Source organism: Pollicipes pollicipes, unplaced genomic scaffold (assembly GCF_011947565.3).
Source record: "Pollicipes pollicipes isolate AB1234 unplaced genomic scaffold, Ppol_2.1 Scaffold_4881;HRSCAF=5763_pilon_pilon_pilon, whole genome shotgun sequence".
Lineage (NCBI taxonomy): Eukaryota > Metazoa > Arthropoda > Thecostraca > Pollicipedomorpha > Pollicipedidae > Pollicipes > Pollicipes pollicipes.
The window spans coordinates 13,154,391-13,181,093 of NW_023596576.1; the positions used below are offsets into that span (position 1 = coordinate 13,154,391).

The 26,703-nt window shown below is 52.2% G+C and overlaps 1 protein-coding gene across 1 annotated transcript; it reads left to right on the top strand.

Annotated features, from left to right (window-relative positions):
• Positions 1-1,387: 1,387 nt before the first annotated feature.
• LOC119101593 (proton-coupled folate transporter) lies at positions 1,388-26,420 on the top strand. Its single transcript, XM_037224943.1, has 12 exons — positions 1,388-1,465; positions 11,787-12,201; positions 16,367-16,504; positions 18,153-18,339; positions 18,779-18,944; positions 19,679-19,802; positions 20,192-20,315; positions 21,061-21,162; positions 21,280-21,417; positions 23,428-23,511; positions 23,894-24,050; positions 25,440-26,420. The coding sequence occupies exons 2-12, from the start codon at positions 12,055-12,057 to the stop codon at positions 25,573-25,575; spliced, it is 1,503 nt and encodes a 500-aa protein (XP_037080838.1). The 5' UTR covers positions 1,388-1,465; positions 11,787-12,054; the 3' UTR covers positions 25,576-26,420.
• The last annotated feature ends 283 nt before the right edge of the window (positions 26,421-26,703 follow it).

Below are 26,703 nucleotides of genomic sequence, written 5' to 3' on the forward strand. Positions count from 1 at the left end.
ACCACACCCTTCATTGACACCTCGCTTACGGAAATTAGGAAAAAAGACGTCACACCACACCTATTGAGATCCAGGGCAGTTGAGCTTTTGGCGTGTTATGAAGGATATACCCTGACATACACAGACGGATCCAAAACCTCGGATGGCGTGGGTTGTGCTTTCGTTAGCGGGTCCGTCACTCGATCGTTCTCGTTACCGGCCCACTCGTCAGTTTTTACGGCGGAATTAGTTGCAGTCACCAAGGCGATATGTTTCATCGAAGTGGGTGAAGAATCTTCACACGCCATTTTTACAGATTCACTGAGCAGTCTCTTTGCACTGAAGTCTTTTTATCCATCATGTCCCCTTTTACAGGACATTTTATCACGCCTGACACAATTGAATCGGGTTGGAAAGAGAGTTGCACTATGCTGGATCCCCAGTCACGTCGGTATCGTGGGCAACGAACTGGCTGATGTCGCTGCTAAGCGAGCAGCGGTAGCACCATATACCCGGTTTTTGCCTATCCCTGCCAGAGATTTTTACCCGGCAGTCAAGACCTTCTTGAGAAGCAGATTGCAGCGCTGTTGGGACCAGGTGGGGGGCAATAAGCTCAGGGCAATAAAGACAGAGCTGGGCTTGTGGTCGTCATGCTCTTGCAGTGTGCGGTGGGAAGAGGTGGCTTTATGCAGGCTGCGCATTGGGCATACCTATGCCACCCATGGCCATCTGTTACATGGAGCCGACAGACCCCTATGCTAGCGGTGTGGTGCCGTCCTGACTGTCCATCATGTCATTATATCATGTCCATGCCTTTTCGAAGAACGACGACGTCACTTTGGTTCACAGGCTTCGACCCTGACGATAAACGATGTGCTTGGTGACAGTTCCTCCTTTCTTGGTCCCAAACAGCTCTTTTCGTTTTTAAAAGATATTGATTTTCAAGTCATTTTCACACCGTACTAATTAAGTAACAGCATAGTTATGGGCGCAAAATGACCACTGCAGTCGACGCGCCCGAAAACTCCAATGAACAACAACAAACAAAAACTGACATTGATTTTAACGACATTGAAGACTAATTACCTTCTTAAACCATTTCACTGTGGTGAAAACATTGCCTGGGAGATGGGAAAAAGAGCTTTCTCATCTTCAAAGAAAGGGTAAAGCGCATACCAAGTCTCAAAAATGGGAATGACGTAAAATAGGTTCGAGTGGGCATTGTGGACATCGTTTAGCCGCGCATTTTTGTGACACCCAATATTTCCATTAATTTGGCAGTAATCTGGAAGCATCATTTCAATAGCGTTACAATTACTACGCACCGGGGTCAAATACAAACTGCTTTGTTGTCTGCTCCGTTAGCCTTGGTCTGCGCGCCACCGCCTTGGTCTGCCCGGGCAATTGCATGGTTGGCTGTCCCGCGGCATCCAGTGAAATCCGCGGATCCAGTGAAAAGCCTAATGGAGATCATCTAGAACCTGAAGTGAGATTAAAAAACTGGCGTTGTTATAGCTTCCCCCATGCTATGCTAGCATTACATTAATGCACTGAACCTGGTTTTCTTCAAGTACTTCACCTTTTTCAGAAGAAGAAAAATCTCCACCGCGAGCGTTTTACGCGCAGTGCGGCACGGGCTCAACCAGCTCGCGTTAGCAGGATTGCCCGACTTTGAAATCATACAACCCAAACGACATCTTTAGCACCAAAAGTAATGAGCAGGCAATTAACATCATTCACTACGTCGTTTCGACCACTGCTACTCACAATGCTCGCATGATTGCCTATCATCTTCAAGAAATAACCATCTGATAATATAATAATTTCGGCCACAAACAGGTCATATGATTTTTAACACGCAGACAGCCGACGACTTATAGCATGTACTAAAAGGGCAATATAAGCACCAAATTACGTACATTCGAGCAATCAAGAAAAGCATCCCAGTTCTTCACGTTCGTGTCTCGAATTGATGTTTCCAAACAGACAGCACAGAGAAAAACCCAACAATGTCGGCGGAACTGAAGCATTTCCAGCAGTCTTAAAAAACGGACCAAGCCACGGGAACCAAACACCGAAGCCAAGCCAACGTTTTCGGTGCGGTACATTGACGTCTATTAGCGCAGTGCATGTCATACACGAGTCCGGATAATGTGATTCACACTTATTAGGACCAAGCACATCGTGACGACATCGTCGCTTAAACGACAACACTTGGGTTCAATTAACATGACTACTCCGTTGCCGTGACATGCTGCAATCATGTGCAGAGGGACTGTCGTAGTACCCTCTTAAAGTAGTGCACCTCTTGTACAGTTCCAACGAGCAAGGCTTGAAATCGCTCTGACATCAAGAGACATACTCTGCCGAGATATTATGCCAACAGCCACCCTAAGGAAACGGATCACGCCCCGGGAAACGAAGACTGAAGCAAGGCCAGCGTTTTCGGTACGGTACATATACGTCTATTAGCGTAGTGCACCTTATACACGAGTCCGGATCATGCGATTCACACTTATTAGGACCAAACACATCTTGCTGACGATGTCGGTGGGTATGCCAGACCACGGTCCGATGAATAAGGCTCATGCATTGCCGTCAGATGTTGCCATCATTGGCGGACGGACTGCAGTAGCACCCTCTTCAAGTAGTACACCTCTTGTATAATTCCAATTGGCGAGACCTAGAAACCACTCTGACATCCAAAGACGTTCTCTGCCGAGATAATATGCCAACAGCCACGCTAAGCAAACGGACCAAGCCCCGGGAAACGAAGACTGAAGCAAGGCCAGCGTCTTCGGTACGGTACATATACGTCTGTTAGCGTAGTGCACCTCACGCGAGTCCGGATCATGCGATTCACACTTATTAGGACTAAACACATCTTGCTGACGATGTCGGTGGATATGAAAGACTTTGGTCCGATGAATAAGACTCATGCATTATCGTCAGATGTTGCCGTCATTGGCGGACGGACCGCAGTAGCACACTCTTCAAGTAGTACACCTCTTGTATAATTCCAATTGGCGAGACCTAGAAACCGCTCTGACATCCAAAGACGTGCTCTGCCGAGATAATATGCCAACAGCCACCCTAAGCAAACGGACCAAGCCCCGGGAAACGAGGGCTGAAGCAAGGCCAGCGTTTTTGGTACGGTACATATACGTCTGTTAGCGTAGTGCACCTCACACACGAGTCCGGACAATGCGATTCACACTTATTAGAACTAAACACGTCGTGCTGACAATGTCAATGGAAATGCAAGACGTCGGTCCGATGAATAAGACTCATGCATTGCCGTGAGGTGCCATCATGTCGTGCAGAGGGACTGTCGTAGCACCCTCTTAAATTAGTGCACCTCTTGTACAATTCCAACGAGCAAGGCCGGAAATCGCTCTGACATCTAGAGACCTACTCTGCCGAGATGATATGCCAACAGCCACCCTAAGAAAACGGACCAAGCCCCGGGAAACGAAGACTGAAGCAAGGCCAGCGTTTTCGGTACGGTACATATACGTCTGTTAGCGTAGTGCACCTCATACACGAGTCCGGATCATGCGATTCACACTTATTAGGACCAAACACATCTTGCTGATGATGTCGGTGGATATGCAAGACTTCGGTCCGATGAATAAGACTCATGCATTGCCGTCAGATGTTGCCATCATTGGCGGACGGACTGCAGTAGCACCCTCTTCAAGTAGTACACCTCTTGTATAATTCCAATTGGCGAGACCTAGAAACCACTCTGACATCCAAAGACGTACTCTGCCGAGATAATATGCCAACAGCCACGCTAAGCAAACGGACCAAGCCCCGGGAAACGAAGACTGAAGCAAGGCCAGCGTTTTCGGTACGGTACATATACGTCTGTTAGCGTAGTGCACCTCACACACGAGTCCGGATCATGCGATTCACACTTATTAGGACTAAACACATCTTGCTGACGATGGTATAAGGTACGCTGCGCTTATAAATACATATGTACCGAACCGAAAACGTTGGCCTCGCTTCGGTCTTCGGTTTCCGGGGCTTGGTCCGTTCCCTTAGAATTGCTATTGACACGTTATTTCGGTACAGTGTGTCTTTGGATGACAAAGCCGTTTTTAGGTCTCGTCAACGAATTATGCAAGAGGCGCACTACTTTAAGAAGATGCTACTACAGTCTGTCCGCACATGATGGTGACATCCCACGACAGTGCATGAGTCTTATTCATTGAATCAAAGTATTGCAGCCCAACCGACATCGTCGGCACAATGTGTTTATTTCTACTTCGTGTGAATCGCGTTGTAAGGGCTCTTGTTTCAGGTGCACCGCACGACTAAACGTATATGTACCGTACCTAAACCGTTGCCTTTGTTTCAGTCCTCGGTTCCCGGGGCTTGGCTTTGTTCCTCAGGGTTCGTGTCGGGATGTTATCTCGGTGGGGTGTGTCTTTGCCTTTTAGAGTGGTTTTTAGGTCTCGCCAATCGGAATTATACAAGAGGTGTACTACTTTAAGAGGGTGCTACTACAGCCTGTCGGCACATGATGGCAGCATCTCACGGCAATGCATCAGTCTTATTCATCGGACCGAAGTCTCGCAGTTCCACCGTCATTGTCAGCACGATGTGTTTAATTTCCATAAGTGTGAATCGCCTGATCCGGACTCGTGCATGAGGTGCACTGCGCTAATAGACGCACATGTGCCGTACCGAAAAAGCTGGCCTAGCCTCAGTCTTCGGTTCCAAGGCTTGGTCCGTATCCTTAGGATTTTTATTGGCATATTATCTCGGTAGAGTATGTCTTTGGATGTCAGAGCGGTTTTTAGGTCCCGCCAATTGGAATTATACCAGAGGTGTACTACTTGAAGAGGGTGCTACTGCAGTCCGTCCGCCAATGATGGCAACATCTGGCGGCAATGCATGAGTCTTATTCATCGGACCGTGGTCTGGCATATCCACCGACATCGTCAGCAAGATGTGTTTGGTCCTAATAAGTGTGAATCGCATGATCCGGACTCGTGTGTAAGGTGCACTACGCTAATAGACTTATATGTATCGTACCGAAACGCTGGCCTTGCTTCAGTCTTCGTTTCCCGGGGCTTGATCCGTTTCCTTTGCGTGGCTGTTGGCATATTATCTCGGCAGAGTATGTCTCTGGATGTCAGAGCGATTTCAAGCCTTGCTCGTTGGAATTGTACAAGAGGTGCGCTACTTTAAGAGGGTGCTACGACAGCCCCTCTGCACGACATGATTGCAGCATCTCACGGCAATGCATGAGTCTTATTCATCGGACCGAAGTCGTGCAGTTCCATCGACATTGTCAGCACGACGTGTTCAGTTCTAAGGGTGTGAATCGCATTACCCGGACTCGTGTGTGAGGTGCACTACGCTAACAGACGTATATGTACCGTACCGAAAACGCTGGCCTTGCTTCAGTCTTCGTTTCCCGAGGCTTGATCCGTTTCCTTAGGGTGGCTGTTGGCATATTATCTCGGCAGAGTATGTCTCTAGATGTCAGAGCGATTTCAAGCCTTGCTCGTTGGAATTCTACAAGAGGTGCACTACTTTAAGAGGGTACTACGACAGTCCCTCTGCACGACATGATGGCAGCATGTCACGGCAAACGGAGTAGTCATATTAATTGAATCCAAGTGTTGTAGTTTAAGCGACAATGTCGTCACGATGTGTTTGGTCCTAATAAGTGTGAATCACATTATCCGGACTCGTGTATGAGATGCACTGCGCTAATAAACGTCAATATACCGTACCGAAAACGTTGGCTTGGCTTCGGTGTTTGGTTCCCGTGGCTTGGTCCGTTTTTTAAGACTGCTGGAAATGCTTCAGTTCCGCCGATATTGTTGGGTTTTTCTCTGTGCTGTCTGTTTGGAAACATCAATTCGAGACACGAATGTGAAGAACTGGGATACTTTTCGTAATTGCTCGAATGGACGCAATTTGGTGCTTATGTTGCCCTTTTAGTACATGCCATAAATCGTCGGCTGTCTGCGTGTTAAAAATCATATGACCTGTTTGTTGCCGAAATTATTATATTATCAGATGGTTATTTCTTGAAGATGATAGGCAATCATGCGAGCATTGTGAGTAGCAGTGGTCGAAACGACGTAGTGAATGATGTTAATTGCCTGCTCATTACTTTTGGTGCTAAAGATGTCGTTTGGGTTGTATGATTTCAAAGTCGGGCAATCCTGCTAACGCGAGCTGGTTGAGCCCGTGCCGCACTGCGCGTAAAACGCTCGCGGTGGAGATTTTTCTTCTTCTAAAAAAGGTGAAGTACTTGAAGAATACCCTGAACTGGTGTACAAGTGAGCTGAGCTCAGTTCAGGCTAACCTTTATCAAGTTTTTAGTTGCTTTTGCTTGAAAACAAAGCATGGTAGTTTGGCTAAAAGATTGATACATCATAGTTACTCTTTGCAATGCTGGCCCTTCATCCACTGCACTTAGCAATTAATTCAGTGTGATACATTTGTGATCAGATAACAGTGTGTTTCCTAGTATTTTGCTCATGTCCTGTAAGACAATGCAGCCTAGCAAAAGCCTATGATGTTGAGACTTCAAGAATAAAAGACCTGTAATTGCCTTTTCTCTAGGTGGCAGACCAGTCACTGTGCTGGGGCAGATCTGATCCTGCCTCAAGTCAGGCAGCCAACTTCTTCACTACTGTGGGGACCAGTACTCTGGTGATCAGGGGTTTTCCTGATTTTTCTGATTATCTTATCTGTGTTTGTAAAGCTGTTATATCACTTTCTCTGAGGAGGGTCAGTATCACTGACTATACCATCCAACATTTTGCCTTGCATCTTACTTATCAAAATTTAGTGTTTAAATTTGCATCAAACAGCTCATAATGCCAGAGAGAAAAGCCTTTGGATTTGGAGCCTTTACACTGACTGCCGGCAGACTGGCTCTCAACAGGGGCACAGCCAGAGCCTTGGCAAGGAGGGGCGGGCAGGCACAGGTTTGTTAAAGGGTCCTCTGACAGTAAAAGGGCCTCCAAAACATTGTTGCATATGATCCATTTGCTATTGAGAACATGTTTTTCTACACATTTTTGCTATCTTGAACAGCAGAAAGGCCTGATGCTACTGCAAGATCAATTCTGCCCTAAGTTGACAATAAATGAACTGACAAAATCATATGTTCAGTGACTGCATGAAATAAATTGTGAGCATTCTGTATTTTTCAATGGTCTAGTGGGCTCTTTTAAATGTATATAACTCAAGAATTTTTTTCAGAATTTTTCTGTGGGTTGTATAGAGCCCAGCAAGGATTCTGTGAATGTAAATCGGAGATCGAAATGGGTCAACAATGTGTATTGACATGGCCAAGCCATACTTGTCTGGATATGTTCACCATTTAGTCAGAATTGATAAGTGGTACAAATTATGTGACATAGGTTTGAGGATGTGTGCTTACATATCTTGGAAACAAAAATCGACGCCAGGCGTTGCAGTCTCCCGAGTTCGGCCAGGTTTGGCTCCGTGACTTACACTGGGTCGTGACCAACAAGTGGGAAAAAATGGTGCCGTATCTGAAATAAGTACCTTCCAGCGCTTTTTGGCTTCAAATCGTACATTCAGAGATATCCCGGGTGTATTTTTCACCTGTGCGGTTTTTAGATTGATGACAATAACGTGTTGGTTTCTACAGCGCCGCGAAGTGGTGCTGGAATGTGGTTGTGGAACTGGAAGAGTAAGGTAAAATCTGTATTTTATATGTTGGTTTAATTGTTAATCTCTTCATAGGACAACATCAAAGTTGTTAAAAAAGTTTTACCCAGCGTAACCTTTCAACTGTACGAATTCATTTTGAACGACATTAAGGAACATTATTTCACAACGTTCATTGTTGCGCGCTCGGCGCCCGCCCCCTGACGTTACTTGCAGCGGCCAACGCCGTTCGGTTTTGCGAAAAGTGCGACGCAAGCAATCGTTGTCCTTGCCCCCCCCCCCCCCCCCCCCGAGATTACGGGCGGGTCACGGGGGCTGTACGACGCCCTGAGCTGCTGGAGCTATGTCGCGCCGCCAGGCTCTCACCCTGGCAGGAAGCGCGGGCACTGTGGGGAATCGAACCCCACACCTGTGGTTTCGAGACGTGCAGTGGTTAGCGTAGGCGTGTTCACAACACTGGCGGCACCCGGCATGCGGGCTAAAACCTTTTGAGGTATTTGCTTCACTGGTCGATTCTGCAAAATAGTGAAGGTACTCGGGGAAACACGGGATGGCCTTGTGCGTTTTGGACTCATTTCGACCCATTAGATCCAAAAGGGGTCTCTTCAACACTACTGAGACCCCTTATTTCTTCCTGGTAAAGGGACCATCTTAAGTGCACTAAGGGCACATCGTTGTTCCCGGTCAAGGACTGCCGGGCCATTCTATCCCACCGCGGTGTGTTTTCCGGCCGTCATTCTGGCGACACAGGGCGGTATCCCCTGGCCGATCCGGAGGCCCTCAGACCTCAGAGGGATACATCATATCTTGCTGGTCCGCTCCCTGACGCGGGAGGCCTTTTGACCCGCGCAGTTGACCCTGGATCGACGCTTGAGCCGTCATTAGTGCAACAACATCCCTGCTCGCCGCAGGTGGTCAAATAATTGGCACAGTTGGGCCTAAGCTCCAGCTGGGCTTAACGGGCCCCATACTGGAATAGAGTTGGAGCGCCCACCGCTCGGTACTGGGGGCCTTGGCTGGCAAATGACTCCTCTGTTGCCTCAGTGTGAGTACTCATCACAAATTCTTGTTTCCTTCAATTGTTAGAGGGCCCCGACCAACGCAAGAGACCCTCTGCCATTTGGGCTCCTGTCGCCGTCCCTGGTGTGCAGGTCTTCCCGTGACCGAATCGAGGCCCCTTATCGGCACAGAACGCCCTGTTAGGCACTAACCTCCTGAGCGGTGCAGCAGCCCGACCATGTAAATCGCGGGTCCGGCCTTGTCCCTGCTTGGGAAATGGGCCCCCAGAGCGCAGACTAACACGGAACCGGCTGTTCGTTGTTCGATGTCTCTGTTCGAAATAGAGGAGCGCTCTGTCTCAGGGATCCCTATGGGTGCAAGAGATCATCTTACTGACAATGGAAATCACGGCCCTGTGCGCGGGGAACTTTAATGTGACCTACAGCCAGCCCTTCGGGTCCTTCAGCCGTCCCATCAGGCCCCTGATCTTTGGTATCGAGAGGGCCTTCGGCCCCTCTTCGGGCCCCCTCAAACACCGCTCCGACCCGGGTCCAGTTGCCACCACAGGACCCCTGTTCGGCGCTGTGGCCCCTTACGGACCAAGGAGCCCCTCATTGTGTCAGGGACCCTGAACGTTTCAAATCGCGGAATCGGGCCTTGTCTGCTTGGGTGGGTTATGGGTCTCAGCGGCTCAGACGGACATGGAGCCGACTGTCCGATGTTCGTGGTCCCTGACCGACTTAGACACCCGCATTGTCGTAGGGATTCCTCAAACGATGCTAGAGGAGCTTTGACTGATGTTTCAGGTCACTACCCTACGGGCCGCGATTCTTTGTGACCTACAGCAAGTCCTTCGAGTCATTATGCCCTTCAACCGGGCCTTTGATCATCGGTTTCTGCGAGCCGTTCGGGCCCCCTCTTCGGGTCTCATCAAACACTGCGTTTGGTCGGCGCGGGGCCCCTTGTGAGCACGGGACCCTCTGTTATGCACTGTGGGCCCCTAACAGATACAGAGGCCCCGAACAGTGTAAATAACTGGCCCCGGCTTTGTGGCTGATTGGGAAGTGGACCCTCAGGCCCATACCGACAGGGAGCCGAGTGTGCGGTACTGGTAGTGCCTGACCAACATATAGGCCCATATCAACTCAGGGGCCCCCGATCGACGCGAAGGGCCTTCTGAACGTTATTTGAGTGTCAGTCTTCGCGGGTCGGGCGCGCAGGTCGCGTCGGTCTTCGCACAGGCCCCTGAATAAGACTCCGACCAGCCCTTTGTACCCTTATACCCAACAGTCGGGTCCTTGATCGTCGGACCCGTGGGCTCCCTAGGCTCTTTGAGCCTCCTTGAACACTGCCTCTGGTTGACTTGGGGCCTCTTGACACTACAGGGCCCTTGTTAGGCGCTGTGGGCCCCGAGCAATGCAAATCGCTGGCTCCGGCTCGGCCCCTGCTTGGGAAATGTCCCCCTCAGGTCCAATGCCGCCACGGAGCCGACTGTGCTTTACTGGTGAAGTCTGACCGAAAAATAGGCCCCTATCGACTCAGTGGGCCCTGATCAGCGCACAGGGCCCTCTGGTTGGTATTGGAGTGCCCGGCCCTGCAGGCTGGGGCCCCTGAATGAGTGAAGGATACCTTCGGCTGGCTTTCCGAGCTCCTTGGGCCCTCAAATCGGACCCTTAATCGCATTTTCAGAGGGACCCCGAAGGGCCCGTCGGAACCCTACGGGAGGAAGGGGACACGTGCCCCCTGTGCCCCCCTGCCTGGGCTACTGGTCCCCAGTGACAGCAAGGCATCTTGTGCGGTGGTTTTCGCGGAGTGGGCTGAACTCTGCAAAGCATACTGCCTCAAACTGACAACTGAGCAGTCAGTAAGCAAAGACATTACTGGCTGCCGAGAATGCAAGGTCTCCCCTCCAGCACTCTTAAGTCTGATACCCCAAAATAGGCCTCAGACTTAAGGGCTCAAAATGTTAAAAGGGCTAAAAAATGCTCAAGGACCTAAAAAATGTTCGAAGTACTCAAAATCTTCATCCTGGAAGGCTTTCCTGTTGTGCAGGCTGACAGCATTCCCATGGTGGGCCATCTTTATGCCCTCCCCCTATCACTTAAATCGCATAGGGACGTCTCCAAAGTGAGGAAAAGCAGACCCTTATTTGGTTGCTAATGTCCACCATAAATGCAACGTCTTACCTGTGTTGTTGGATGGAATTATGCGTCCGTATTGTCGTTATTATGTTTATGTGCATGTGTTTGCGTCTCTTCTAATCTGTCGGTGCTCTTGGATAGGAAAGGCATTAAGGGGTCCTTTTAAATTTTTTCAGTCGTTTGATAAACCCGATTTCAAACCTAACATACCAGAAACTGTAACTGCCAAAATCCCAAAATGTCCCAAGATCAGGATCAAAATAATAAAGTCAGCCGCAAAGTAAAAAATGAGAATCAGCAACTAGGGCCTGGACAGGTGGCACCAGCCGTCCTTAAAAGCGGTTCAATGTACCCAGGCCTTGGATCAGCCTACCATATGTCAACACAGTTTTTCGCTAGTAATGTGTCCTGCCTGTGTTCACAAAGCTGTTTTATCTCCTTCCCTGAATGGTTGTTATCCTTCCCTGAATGGAATGGTATATCTACCATGAATGGTTGTGTTCCCTAGCAAGCTTCACACGGCTCCCTTAAACTGTGTCACTCTGTTCGTGCGGATCATTATGTATCAGCATGGATGGGTCGTCGACGTGTCAGCAGCTTATAAAACAAACTCGCTGCAGGCCTGCAGCACTCCTTGAGCCTAAGCCAAACTGATTGGCGGCTTTCCCGTCACGTGGCCATTTATAATACTCTCTCATATGCGCTGATTTCCTACTAACAAATTCACTCCATGATGCATAATCTATTTTCACCACACATTCGGGCAATGTAGCAGAGTAAAGTACAAAAAGCCGTGTGACAGGAAAACGTTAAATTAGTGACGGGACTGGGCTTTGTTATCATCGCGTTCTCGACTGTGAAGTGCCCGTATCCAAGGTCACACAGCCCACGCGCGCTGGCCAAGGTTAATCCGGCTTGAGCGCCAGCACCAGCTGTTGGCGCGCCGCCAACACCGGACGGTGGGAGAGACGGGTCTCGTTTTTGTGCCGCCAGCCGTGCCGCTGAGCCGTCGGCCCGTCAGTCGTCGGCCGCAGCTGCGCAGGGCCGCTAGGCTGCTGCCCTGAACCAGGTGCCGCGGGCAGCGGCTGTCCCGGTCACCGCGAGCGGCGGACGGCGACGGCAGGACTGGACAGCGTGTGTCCCGGTCACCGCGAGCGGCGGGCGGCGACGGCAGGAGCAGACAGCGTGTGTCCCGGTCACCACGAGCGGCGGACAGCGACGGCGGGACTGGACATCGTGTGTCCCGGTCACCGCGAGCGGCATGGCGATGCCGGAGGGCGGCGACGCCGACAACACGCGGGTGATGGGCCAGGCGTGGCGGCTGGCCGCCTGCCTGGCCTCTTACCGGCTCGAACCGCTCGTGTTCGCCTACGCGCTATCCGTCACCCTCATCATGGCGACGTCACAGGTAATGTCTGGGGCCTTGTGCCTGATTTCCTCCTTCAACCACCCTGTCACAGGGGGGCTCGCCACATAGCACGGTATGTTGGGCCAATGACTCAATTCAGCACGAAGTTCGTTGCTGCCTGTGTGATGCGTTTACATGCCGCTGAATGCAAGTTCAAGCTGTGAGTGTTACGCTTTTACCTTGTCGTCAAAACCTCGGGCCTGCCACTCGGCCTGGTTCACTGTGTTTGTCTCTGTGCCTCAAGGTTATATGCAGTGGCATGCGCTGGCAATGGCATGTGTCACGCAACCTTTTATAGGGGGTTGATTCGAAAAAAAGAAGTACGCTTGCATTTAAAAATAAGTTGTTTTAACAAAGGATTATCGAGAAATAGCTAATAAGGACAATTGCAAAACTAATTCTGGAGTAATGTTTGTATTGCATTGTTTGCAGGACAGTAGCTGGTATCAGGGAACTTGTTCTAGCAGGGCAACCATGTTGTTAAAGCTGTTAATAAGCTGTGAAATCCCCTGGAATATGTAAGAAGTCTATCATGCAGTTAATATATCTAAATGTTGTGTTTAAACTGAATGTCACATCTTGTTCCTATCAGGAAAGTAGGCATGGCTGTTCAACTCTGGGAAAATTATGGTAATGAAAAGCTTGGCCGCTGGAGGATGGTCCAGTATTGTTTTATCGGAAGCAGCCAGGGGTGTAGCTTCACAAAATGAGTCGAGGGACGAGCTCAGCAGTGAAAAATGACCCAACCTCCCCTCCCAAATACGCCAATAAAAAGGACTCCCCGGATTTGGCCCACTTTCTTCCAAATTTGGGGGCTGGAGCCTGTTTGGCGGCTGACGCCCCCCCCCCCCCTCCCAAACGAGTAGGAAACGACACCCCTGGAAGCAGCCATGGTGCTGCTAAGCACAAAGCAAAAATTCAACCTGTCTGTTAATACTGGACAACAAAGGCCATTGTTTGGACGCGGCGTCTCTTTCGAACGCTGCACAAAACCCGCGATGCACCTCGCCGAAAGTAAATCCTTCAGCTGGTCCAGAAATCCCCGGGGATGGGTCTTCAGTACAACGTATTCAACGGGCAGGGACCGAAAACGTGGCAGAAATGACCCGGAACGTATGAAAAAGGTGATGTCGGCTTTAAACAATAAAACTTCAAATTAAAAAAAAAATTCAAGCCCGTCCAGAAAATCGTTTGCGAGGTCCAAATAAGCTTCTTTTCAGTATGACTTATTCGTCAGTACACAATCAAATTGATCCCGTGCAACATCACTGCTCACCAGACGCTGGCTTTAGCTGACAACGAGCTGTAAACAGTTTTTTTTTTCTAGCAAAGGTCGCGTCGACCCAGAGTTCCTGAAAAGTTCAGGACTTGGACGCGCTAGCTGTTGGTCCTCTGCGCAGCTTCAATGTGACTGCCTGATGCGTCATGGGTGCCAGAGAGATCGTTAGCCCTCTTAGGCCATAAAAACGGACGGCACATGGTCATTATCACGAAGAAGCAACGCGCAAAAACTAGACAAGTTCTGGACTCGGCGGAAGAGGGACCTCGTCTCATCCGGATAGTGCCGGATTTCAGCAAGATGGCGCCACCCTACATGCGTCAAATATGACCCGGGTTTGGCTTGGTAGTAGCGACGGAAGGAACTGTTTTGTCCAGGAAATTTCGGCCACTGCGTGAAGCGCTGCGCTAACACTATTTACGAATTGGCGCTGCAGCGTGCAGAATCTTAAATAATCTATCTCACCCCACTTCAAAGAACTTAATCGTTGGAGCGTGGGCCGCCGCTGAGAGCTGTCTGCGACAAGCTATGTGTAAATCTTAAGATTTTTCAGTAATGGTAGTCATTAAAGGAGGGTCCTGGCTTTGGGACACGTTTCCAAAAATGTTCTGGTGAAACCGCAGGACTATTTGCGTCTATTAATGGCACTGGCTAGTGTCACTGCAGCACCATCGAGATATAACAACGGTATACATTTTGATTTTTGCTAGCCCAAATTACATTGTGAACGTTTTGCACAAGTACTACACTTCTTCCTTTCATGGTGGCCCCAGAATGTATCCCGAGTCCGCAACAACTGCAGTTGGCGCGACCGCCGTCGTCATGACGACAGAATCCGCTGAGTGCCGTTGTCAGCTGTCACAAGTTAGAAGCATCACTTTTCAATGTCCCCACTTTTGAGCTGCTATAATTCGCACATTGCGGGCCAGCGGGCTTGAAAGTGACACCTCCACTGGTATGGATGAGGTCAGTACAAATGGACGTTTATAAATGACACGGCGGGCGGTAAGGCCAGTTACCGAGTAGTGCGTGGGTCGAAGCTTGAACCAATGCGTCACTATAGACCACATGACGTTCCGTTTTAGAAACCCAAATTGTACTTCGAAAAGAATCGCTGTGGTAAAAGCCATAAGGGAGAAATCAGTGTCATGTTGTAACGTTTCGCTAAATTCGCGAGAAATTGGCCTCATGTTTGCACATGTTTTTCTATAAGCAGAATGTTTTAGGCTTTCATACCATTTATCTCACAAATATTTTGACATTCTAGTGCGTTGAAAGCAATACGGAACACACCCGTTAAAAAAGGAAGGCGAGTGAAATGTATTTTCATGGTGGTAAGCAGGGAGTCTAGTAAGATTTCTCCCGCAGGAGCAGCTACGTCAAATTGAAATTGTTAGGTATTCAGAAGGATCTCGAGAAAACTGGCAACACCGACAAAATCGGACGCGTGTGGTCGAAAAATAAAGAATATGTACAGGAAGATAGCATTCTCCTTCTAAATTTGGTAGCGTTCAAGTACAATCTTTTGTCTGGTTTTGCTTCCTGCGTGTGTTTTGTATTAAGAGGATATGGCAAAATGTCACAGGTGTAACTCTGATTTAACACTGCTTACTTTAGTAGGCTGTAGGCGCCCAGTTTGTGGTGTTTCAATCAAGCGACTCTCAGCTTGATGCCCACTGAGGTTCTTCTCTGTGCACCATGCGTAGTCTCACTGGGCATGCCACTGAATTGCTGCACCCGTGGCTCTGGCAAAACAATCCCGCCTGTTATGCTGAAGGTTCGGTTTCACATAATCAGATTATGTGTCGGCGTGGTGGACAGCCGAAGCAGCTTTGTTGGCTCGCGCTCGAGATATTGCTCTGGTGCTCATGCGATAGTCTTGAAGAGCTCATTTACTTAGCCTTGAGCCATGTTTGGGTGATGTGCCAGAAACGAGCTGCAAGAAATTACGTCGCTTACAAGTGTACCTTACAATGCCGCCTTCGTGGTAAACGCGAATACCATATGAAAGAACGATATATGCCATGTGCCACTACGTATGTGTGTACATGCGCCGAAGAGGCCTGAAAATTCCTAAAGGTACATACTTGAGTACGAAATGCACGCATTTTAGATGAAACAGCGGGGCATTACCAGAGCAAGTGAAGTTCTGGCATACAACCTTTTTATGCAAGGAGAGGCGATGATCACGAAAAAGGACAAAATACATACTCTTGGGAGGAGGGGTAATCTAAACTGAGTTTGGCCGTTGGCCCGGTTGCAAGCTACCCCCCCCCCCTCCCCCCCACGGGGCCGAAGCTGCCACCCGCTACACTGCGTAAGAGATGTTCCAGACCCGGTGTCAGTCGGAAGACAGCGTACCCCAGGCCTGCTCAATTATCAGATTTAACTCTCTGGACTTCAGCTTGCGGGGTTTCCTGAAAGGTTGAGGGCGTGGGGAAAACTGTAAAGGGCACGTAAGAGAGCTATCGCGCGCGAGACGAGACCACATCATCACTCGAGAGATTGCTGTAAGGTCGTCGGAGAAGTCAGAGAAGATGGAAGTGAGCTTCAGTAGAATGACGCGCACCACTAATGTATCGTGTAATATTGACGGGCCCGCATGTCGCTTGTTTCATGCTGGATAAACTTGCACATGTTCCGTTTCTATAAGTGTACTAAACCTGACCCTGTGTTTGGAAAACCAGAGGTACGGGATTCGATTCCCGCGATGCTCGTCCTTCTTACCAGGTGAGAGGCGGGTGACGCGACATGGCCTGAGCTGCTGAGCGCGTCGTGGAACCCCAATGACGACAGCGTGTCATTTGCGCTCGTGTGCAATCCTGGAGTTCAGTTCATAATCGGTCAGAGGCCGTGCGCCACTCACCTCTGCCTGTCCTGTTTCAGAATCTCATCATGGACCGTGTGTGCACAGTCAACCTAGAATTCAACTCCAGCATATGCGCCAATATTACAAATCATCAGTACCTGGCCCAGGAAAATGATGTTCAGCGACTAGCCAACAAATTCGTTCTCTATAGAAGCGTGAGTCCATGCTGTGCATGACCTGTTTGGGGATCCGTGCAGGCGTGTGTGTGTGACATGTTCGGGATATGCTGAACGGATTTTATTGTACCTTTGTGATGAAAGGACGTACCCACTGCGTGATTCGTACGTTGCGACTGAATGGCATGCTGTGTTTGCTGTCAAACGTACGCACCTTTGTTGTTTTGGGCTTGAGAACGCACGACAGAACGCCTCTTGTGTGGCCGAATGCGTACGAACACAATGGGTCACTGTGGGTACGTTCTGTGAGGCCCATTACCGATCTGCATGAACCAGGGATCGCCTTGCTATCTCTCTAAAAAGCCATTTTGAGACATTCGCCTCTTGGTGTTTTAACGCAATATCCTTCCATGTATGGCACCATCGAAAAGTGTTGACAACTAATTGTTTTGCTGGAACAACCTGTTCGCCATAACACAAACCTCCCTGTTTGCCGTTGGTGCAAAGGCTCCACTGCCCAGTCTCAAAGTATATGCATGCATTTGCGCTAGGCTTTGCGCTGATCGTCGCGGCCCGCCCCAGTCCCAGCCTCCTAGCCATGTTGCGACCGCGCGCCCGCGCTCCCGCGGCCGGGGCCGGAGACACCCGGGCCTGCATGCCGGGGCCGGAGACACCCGGGCCTGCATGCCGGGGCCGGAGGCACCCGGGCCTGCATGCCGGGGCCGGAGACACCCGGGCCTGCATGCCGGGGCCGGAGACACCCGGGCCTGCATGCCGGGGCCGGAGACACCGGCACGTGTGCACGTCCCATCCTTGGGTAAACTCATCGCTTTGGTGGCCGCGCGGTCCAAGGACTTCTGCACCGGACGCTGATTATGTAAGCCGGACAGGATGCTATCATGGGGCCGACGGCTCCGGTTCCGCTGCATGTAATGCGCACTGGTCTATGACTGGCTGGGGCCTGCTCGCGATCTCCCGTGCAGTGTGTGTGTGGGGGGGGGGGGGAGGGAGGGGTCTGCCTTCCGGGTTCGGGACGGCGTGACGCGCGTCTGTCGAGATCTGGCAGGGTTCTGCGGTACCGGCTGTCGTTTGTCAGCCAGTGGTCGCCCAGCGCAGATTCGTCAGGGCTTGGTTACGTGGCGTGTTCCCGACTTTGCATTAGTCGTTGGGCAGCACCAGCGTAAGACGGAATGCAGCCAGTTTGGTGCCGCAGCTTGGTGGCTTGCGGTGGCTTGGCTGCCTGTGCCCTCGTTGCCATTGTCGTCCGTGCGCCCCGGCACCCGCGGTATCAAGATACGCTCCTTTGTTGTATTCTTGTGTGTTTGATGAATACTGTTAGCCTTACTGTGTTTTTAGGCATCAGACTGTTCTGTGGGTTTGACCGAATGCTTGGCTCTCGTAGTCCGAATATGGACGCTGTGCACAGACTGGTCTCTTACTTGCCTGCTCCAGTCTCCTGGGGAATATTGACAACCAGTGGTAGGGTCTCTCGCACGGCCTAAATTCGGCATGCATACCGCTACAGGGGGCGTGGGCGACAGCTTAACCCTTGATATTGCAGCCCTCGTGACAGTATGGAAAATGCCTTCCCCTGTCGTGTGCCGTTGTCCAGACCCATCCGAGCGTGCCCCACAGTCTGCCTGTGCCAGAAGCACCGTGGCCAAGGCGACTCCTCCCGTGCCGCCAGCTGATCGAGGTGCTGCCGAGCGTGCTGTTCACGCTCTTCATGGGCTCCTGGAGCGACTGCCACGGCCGCAAGCTGCCGCTCCTGCTGCCCATCGCCGGCTCGATTCTCACCTGCGGCGTGTACATCGCGTTCTCGGTCGTGAAGAATATACCAGCGCAGTACCTGCTGTTCGCCAGCATACCGCAAGGTCAGAATAGTGCGCTGAGGCTGACGTGTCGGTTAGGGGCTGAGGGTGTTATCACCCGAGAATTTGTATCTGCGACGTTTGGGCCGTGGGTGCTCTGCGTTGCTTCCCGGTCCGGAGTGAGAGGGGGAGACGCGTCACACGTGTGCTGAATTTTTACCTGTCATGTTTTCTTAAGTTGGTGCTAGCCGGTGGGTCTTTGCCTGCGATGTTTTCGTGGGCTGGTGTTTGCCGGCGAGTTTTTACCTGTGATGTTTTCTTGAGCTGATGTCAGCCGCTTGCGAGCGGGCGGCGCGTGTCTGTAGGATTCTCGTCGCTGCCGGCCTGTCCCAGCTCCCGATCGGGCCGTGGCCTGTCGCTAGCCCGCTGCTATGACGCTGCCCAGCTCTGTGGTGGTGTCGGCGCTCTAGCTGGCGACGCGTCACCGCCGCCCGTGCCGCAGCGCTGACCGGCGGCAGCACGGTGTTCCTGATGGCGTCCTTCAGCTACCTGAGCGACATCACCGGCCAGCGGGATCGGACGGCCCGGCTGGGCGTGCTGGATGTCTGTTTCCTGGCGCCGTTGGCCGTCGGCTTTGTGACGTCTGGCGCCGCCGTGCAGCGCGTCGGGTCAGTCGCCGGCTGCAGGCCACTCCCTGCCGGCCACTCCCCTCCGGCCGCTCCCCGCCGACCGCTCCCCAGCCGCTCCCCGCCGGCCACTCCTCGCCGGCCGCTCCCCAGCCGCTCCCCGCCGGCCGCTGCCCGCCGGCCGTTCCCCGCCGGCCGTTCCCCGCCGGCCGTTCCCCGCCGGCCGCTCCCCGCCGACCGCCCTCCGCCGGTGGCTCCCCGTAGTCTAGTGTGGCTCATGCGCCGAAGGTGACGAAGCGGGAGGAGCCGCGACAGGCTCGGCCATGTGGAGGCTTTGGTCTTGCCTTTGAACGGGACGTATGATGCGTCTAATGTGTGCAATTAGCCGGTGCAAATTGTAATGTCGATTGCTGAAGTGCCGTGTGTCTCTACTCGCGAACAATATCAGGTGTCAGTATAAGTCATAACCAGGCCATTCAAATATCTCATTCAGGGAATGGTTGAAAACAATTATTGAATGCTATTATAGGGTGCGCTACGTAGTACAGGACATTAATTAACCCGAAATGATTACGCGAAGGCGGAATGCTCGACGTGGCCACGCACCATGGTCGGCTGTCACTCACCGTCGGCCGGCGTGGGCGACCGTGGGCGGTATGTCAGTAACCGATACATCAAGTGGCGTTGGTTACGTTGAGTGTGTGTTTGTGTGTGTGTGTGCAGGTGGACGCGGGTGTGGGTGGGTCTGCGCTGTATCACGCGTGCGCCGCCGCCAGGTACGTGCCGCTGTACTGCGCGTCCGGCGGTCTGATGCTGCTGGTGCTGCTGTACGGCGCGCTGCTGGTGCCCGAGTCACGCTCGCCCCAGCAGCTGGCCTTGTCTGCGGCCGCAGCCGGCTCGGTACGTCACGTCACGTCACGTCACGTCACTCTTCGTCTCCCCCCCCCCCCCCCGAGCCTCGCAGGCCGGTCGCTCCCCTCACTCCCGGCACGGCCCGCTCCCACACCCGCTGCGCCGCCGGCCGGCCGGCCGTGCCGTCTCCGTCGACTGCGGACAGTAGGTACGGTGCCTTGGTCTCGCTTCAGTACTGGGACAGCCTTAGGGGCTCCCGAAACCGCGCAACCGAACTGTAGAACACAGACTCTGATGTCCAACAACGGAAATGGCCTGATTGCGAAGCGGGGGAAGAGATCCCTGACCTTGCGTGCATCGCGTCAAAGCCCGGCCGCTGGCTGGGTGTCACCCATCGGTCTCAGTGACTCAGCGGCTTCGTCCCTCCCCGGCCGCAGGTGGTGAGCAAGCGGAACGTGCGGCGGATCGTGCACACGTGCTTCCGGCGGCGTCACGGCTACAACCGCTCCACCATCCTGCTGGCCATGCTCGGCTTCATCGCACACGAGATGACGCTCAACGGTGCGCGCCGCGGCGGCCCAGCGGAATACGAACAATAACACAAGAAACGCCCCAACTCAGTGGGAAATTACACCCCTGGCGCTTGAGATGAGCAGTCATTGCATCGTGGGACCGCAGACCGTTGGGGCTACGCCGTTTGTGCTGTCTTCTGAATGTATTGCGTGACTCTATTTGTGTGTGCCCCTGGATGTGTGCCCCTGGATTACGCTCTTTTACGGCTTGTCCTCTATTGATTCATCCATAATTCAGTGAAAAGGTTGTGATGCTTAACATTTTTTCCTTACCTTGAAATCATTCATAACAGATATCAAGGAGTGGTGGTGGAAATTTCTGGCTACAAGCCGTTGGCAACTGAACCAAACAACACTGCGCATAGTTTGGTTTGTTCGACAGTGGCTGGTAGCCGATAGTTCACATCAGCATGCTCATTAGATGTTTGTAATGGTGCTTTTAATCCATACATGGTACGGGTATATATCAAAATAATAACTTCCGACGTCCCTGGCAAGACCACCTTCCTATATAAACCTGCAGTAGATTACAATAATTGATTGCAAAGTCATTGACAACCAGGATGTTTATGCTCGTTCATTTCCCTTGTCAAGTTAACGTTAACCCATCGACTATCGATGTTGGTCACGAATCTGATTGTTTGTAACACAGCGGTATAAAACACGGACGGCGCCGGAGCGTTTCACGGGCGAGGCAGAGGCCTCAGTAACGAGAGGGCGTGACCTCCTTTCAGGCGAGTCGAGCATCACTCTTCCGTACGTGAAGCGAGTGCTGGACTGGGACTACCAGGCTTACACGACCTACGCCTCGATCGTGCTCCTAGTCTGCATGGTCTGTGAGTAACGCCGCCGCGCTCCGACCCCACGCGAGCCGCTCTGGGCGGGATGACCCCGCTGTGACGTCATCACTGGCGCCGGGCGGACTGCTGACTGACGCCCGCCCTGCCCCGCAGACAACCTGGTCGTGCTGCCCGTGCTCAGCTACGTGCTGGGCGTGGGCGACTCGGTGATCGGCCTCGTCTGCGAGGTGCTCCGGATCGTGGGGCTGGCGCTGCGCGGCGTCGTCACCACCACTGGCCTCTTCTATGGCGGTGAGTGGCAGCGCCGCCGCCGGTTGTCGGCGCTGCCGGGCCTGGCCTGCGCGGCGTCGTCACCACCACTGGCGTCTTCTATGGCGGTGAGTGGCAGCGCCGCCGCCGGTTGTCGGCGCTGCCGGGCCTGGCCTGCGCGGCGTCGTCACCACCACTGGCCTCTTCTATGGCGGTGAGTGGCAGCGCCGCCGCCGGTTGTCGGCGCTGCCAGCGCAGGCTTGGCCTGCGCGCGGCGGTCAGCTGAGCTGGGCTGCCATCGGCTGGTAGTGGGCTTGACCAATCTTTTTCTCTGCGCTGCGAAGAAATGGTGCAAATAATGGTGGTGGTACAAAAATTGCGGCCCGTGAGGGATTGCCGAAGCGAATAAATGGCACGCACCGATCGATAAAACCATCTACGCTTTATCCCGAAGCAGAGCTAAAGCTCTGCTTCACATCCATAATCCATACTAAAAGCAACAAAATCCACCCAAAAGCCATGGGACATGCGAATCATATCCTCGTATACTGTCGGAAAGTGGAAGTACGCGCAGAGCGTTCTCATCCATTGTCAGTCTCTGGCTGTTTGTTTTCGAGGACGGCGTACTTTCAACTGCACGAGCCGCTCCCAAACAGCGTGACGTGGCCGGCGTGGGCCGCCCCCCATATTGTTATCGGGACTGGCTGGACATTGCTTTGCTTGCCCGCTGTCCGGGTCTTCCGCCGTGGCGGCCACTAAAGCTGCCTGTCGGTCATTAAAGCTTGCCGTCATAACCTGCTAAGTAAGCACATCCTAGGAAGCATATGCACGACAAATAGAGATGCAAGTGCGTCACAATCCAAATGGATGAGACCACGATATACTAATGCCACTAGGTCAGAAACAGCTATTCCCAAAGCGCGCTCAGCAAGACAGCCATTGTGCGACGTGGTTTTACCGGCTGCGACGTGGTTTTACCAAGCTCACGTACATTAGGTCCTCATTTAGCCTAACGTAAACACGTACGACACCAGTAAATCAAATTCTGACTTTGGGGGGGCGAAGGCGTGTGTTTCGTAAAGCGACATCATTGACTTGAAAGACAGCTCATGCCATTGTACATTTGACTGCTAATCTGGGCGGATGCTGAGAAATGTCATTGAAATTTGGACGCTAAGTATTCAAAACTGATGGGCGTCTTCAAACAATCACCTCGTGTAGTTACCGTGGTTAAAGGGTGGCTCAACGCCGCAATTTTAGCTTTTGAAAGCGTGCAGTAAGTAATTATACTGAGGACATATAGAAGCAAGCTATTTATTTTTGGCCACTTATTTTTCTCAATTGGCGCATCAAGTGATCCCATTTATCGATCGACTCCAACAAAAACTCCATTGACAGATTTTTTAAAATGCTTGCAAGCCACCTTGGCTCGCACCTTTAGTGGGTGGGCTGGATGGAATCTCGAGCGTAACATCTGTGGTTCATGGTGAAACAAAAGTGCTCAGAAGTCTCCGTTGTTGAGCAAATTCAATCTTTAAAGCTAATCGCGTAGCGGTGCCGTTTTGGTTGAGACGGATCTGGAGAGGGAAGCACAATATTTTTTTGTGATTGTTGTCGGACATTTTGGGTATCACTTTGGGTTTTACGCCGCACGAAACCAATTGGTCGGTAGCATTTTGCCATGAAAAACTGACTACCAATCTATTTAAAAGGATGACTTAGCCTCAGCGTATTGGTTTGCACGGGTTTGGTTGCATTTTCGCAATACGAAAACATTTGTCACCGAACAGAAAATCGCTGTTGAGGAATCACCGTCGTGCAACCAGTTTCGACGCTCCACCACCTTAAGATGCAACGGTGGAGCAGTTCAACTTTGCGCCAAAACGCTAGCTGAGACGGTGTATAACGTGAAAGTACAGTCCAGTTACGGGCGGACGAGTTTGGCTTTAGCTTCAAAGTTTATATTTGGGGTGAAAAATCGCACGTTTGGTCAGTTTGACTTTTGGTCGTCCCGCATTACGCGTTCCTTTGAGTGCGGCTGCTCCTTTTCAGTGACCATGATCGGCCTCCCCGGCTCCCTGGTGACCGTCGTGCTGCGCTCCATCATCTCCAAGAACGTGGCCAAGGAGGAGCTAGGTAATGTACCCGCGAGGAGGGGTGGTGGGACTGCGCAATGCGACCAGGTTGGGGCTGGATAGGTGGGTCATGGGAGAGCTGGGAACCGTAGCCAGAGTGGAGCTAGACGCTGTGAACAGGGAGAGGGGGGGGGGGGGGGGGTTGAGCAACGTGTCCAGGGTGGAGCTATGTAATGTAGACCCGATCGATCGATGGGCGTGCGTGTGTATGTTTACTCGCTGAGCGCGCGTAGGTGTGTTGCAGCGAGGAGGCGCCCGCGTACACACGTGTGGCGCTGGTGCCCGTGGGTACGTACTCCCGGCCTTATAACAAGCTCTACGCTGTACACCGAGGCGCCGTGCTCTCACACGCACACGCGCACACTACGGGGTGTGGTCCGCAGGCGTGGTGTTCTCGTTCCTGGCGGCGGTGGAGTCGATCTGCGCGATGGCGACGGCGTCCGCCTTCCTGCTGCTGTACAACGCCGTGCTGGACCGCGGGCCGGGCGTCGTCTGGCTGATCGCCGCTGGAGTCACGTCGCCCGCCCTGCTGGTCCTGCTGTAAGTGCTGACTAGGCTCGCGCCGCCCTGCTGGTCCTGCTGTAAGTGCTGACTGGGCCCGCGCCGCCCTGCTGGTCCTGCTGTAAGTGCTGACTGGGCTCACTCCGCCGAGCGGATCAGGCTCAGCAAACGCTCAGTCTTGGCTGGTCCTGCTGTGTCGGTTTGGTGGGCTCGGCTGGCCCGTTTGTAGACCGGTTCATGGTAGGTCTTACTGTAGGCCGATGTGCCCGGCTGGCTGGGGTAGACCGCTTCTGTGTAAAAGGGTCCATCTGGACTGGCCCTCTAGGTAGCCTGTCTGGGCTCCCTGTTGATAGTGATCTGGTCTGTTCTTACAGTAAGTGTGCCATCTGGGCTAGTCGTGTGGTAAAACAGCCGCTCTGTAACTGAAGTCGTGAGACGACCTAGTGGCAATATTTTTGTTTTACTCCTACCTATGTACTTGTCTCTTGAAAATGGCTTTAAAATGATTCTCCAAAAGGATCCTCAAGGTCTAGTTGCAAATCCCAAGCCATAAAAAATGGTGGGGTCCTTTGTCAAGCTGAAATTATCCTAAGCCAAGGTGGCAGACCATGTAGGGAAATAGTGGGAGATCTCAAGGCATCAACGCTGCTTTACTCATTTGGTATTCAGCCACTGAAGAGTGAGTTATCAGTCGCTGTGGACTATGGATGTACTGAGAGCAGGTAACGATATATCACCGAGGTCGTACTTGATATCTAGAATGTTTGAGAGTAACTGCAGATCACACAAATGGTAACTGGTAAAATGGTAGTTGTGCCCCCGTTCTGTTGTCACCATTGTCCTAGGTGCTCATTTGTTTCATCGCTGTTGTTGCTTTGAATATTTTTGACCTCCGTCGTATGTGACTAGCCATGTGCACTGGTTAGAGGACTGGGTTGCGCTATGTAACGCCGCACGACCCTGATTGAAAGGACCCTAGCGTGCTGACTTGCCATGAACTGCGTGGGATTTTCGCTCCGCGTGTTGCTACTGTTCATTCTGCACAGATTGAGCTTTTTGGACAGGATCCGGAAAAGCTACAAGAGTGACTTTATATTACATAACACGACATAAATCTACACATCCATCCTGGACACAAAATGGCTGCGGCTGTCGATGCGTCTCTAAGCCCGAATTAACAACGGGACTACCCTGTAAACAAACAGGACGCTCTTGGCGTTATCAGATGATCACCAAAGCCTTAAAAACAAGTTTATGAAGCTTCTGGTCTGGAATCTCTGGTTGGTCCTGAGTTTCCTCGCTGGGACGCTGATGTTCGTCGGCGCCGCGCCGTTGTGTCGCGGTACACACCTGCCACCTGAGCGCTGCCGCGGCCGCGCCGGCCCAGGACCGCTGCGTGGCCGCTGAGCCAGGCGGCGGCCGTTCCAGGGTGTGCCTGGTGCGGGAGCGGCGCGGCGACATGGGCTACGCCCAGGTGCTGAGCGAGCAGGAGGAGCGCGACAGACGCGAGGAGAGTCAGGAGCCGGAGGACAACACCGACGACGCCACCATATTCCAGCACTGAGCCGGACAGCCCGACCCTCCCCACGCTGAAGCCGGCGTGCAACTCGCACTGGAGCGTTGTATGGTATCTGCCGCAAAGCGAAGACAGGCGCGGTCCCAGTGGCCACGTAGTGGTCCATTTTGCAGGACGCGGGGCGGCGGAAAGCGTCACAGATGTCTGAAGGGATACGCTTACGCCGTACGGCAGTGCCTGCGCCTGCCGTGGTCTGTTTCACTGCTCGCGTGCCTTGTCACAGCGCTGGCAGTGCAGCGTAGCAGCTCTCTGTGGGACATGCCGCTGCCCTCAGGGATTGTCCATGATAGCGAATGTAACGCGCGCATAATTAAAAGCACCTCGTTCGCAGCTGATCACGAGGCTGGCCTTTTCATGGTGTGGTATGATGTGTGTCATTCGTTTATGTAGACATATCTATATTGCCTAATTTTTAAGATCGCATTTTTACACGGCTGTCGGTAGTTTGTAACTATGTGCTTATGAATTAGTGGAGGACTTTATACAGTAATGGATTTGTCCGTATGAATGGTTCTGTTTGTAGTGCTGTTTTTCAGCGCCACTTCCTTTTACGGTTGGCCTCACCCAGATGTCGGGGTGCCCATGAGCTGCGTCCATGAAGGTGCCCTGCCGCAAGACTTTCTACCAATTGTGCTTCAATCCCCACCCCATTGTGGGCGTGGTGGGCTGCGACTTATCGCCAAAGATCAAAGAACGGTGGCGGTCGGACCTGCAAGAGGACACGAGTCAACGGGCGAGACTCGGCTAGTCTCGGTGTGAAGGATCACACTTGTATTCCCGAAGCGCTCGGTAATTTTAGTCTACCGCAAATATATTTTACCAGGTGCTTTGTGGTGCGGCCTTTCAAGTATGGGCTCCATTGCGATGTAAACGAGGCGACGCGACGAGATTCGGGTGGCCTGACCCGATGAACGCACTACGCACAGACAAAGTGCCGTTGGCTCACAAGTGCTGATTTTATTGTGTTGAAGGGAGGTTTGAACGAGTGTTTTGCAGGGATGTCTTTCGGGCTAAGTCTGTTCTTCTGCGACCAATTGACCGGAGGATAACACGGCACATCCCTTAAAATGGCAAGAGCTCGTTGGTGGGGTAATTATATGGCCAAAACAGCATTCT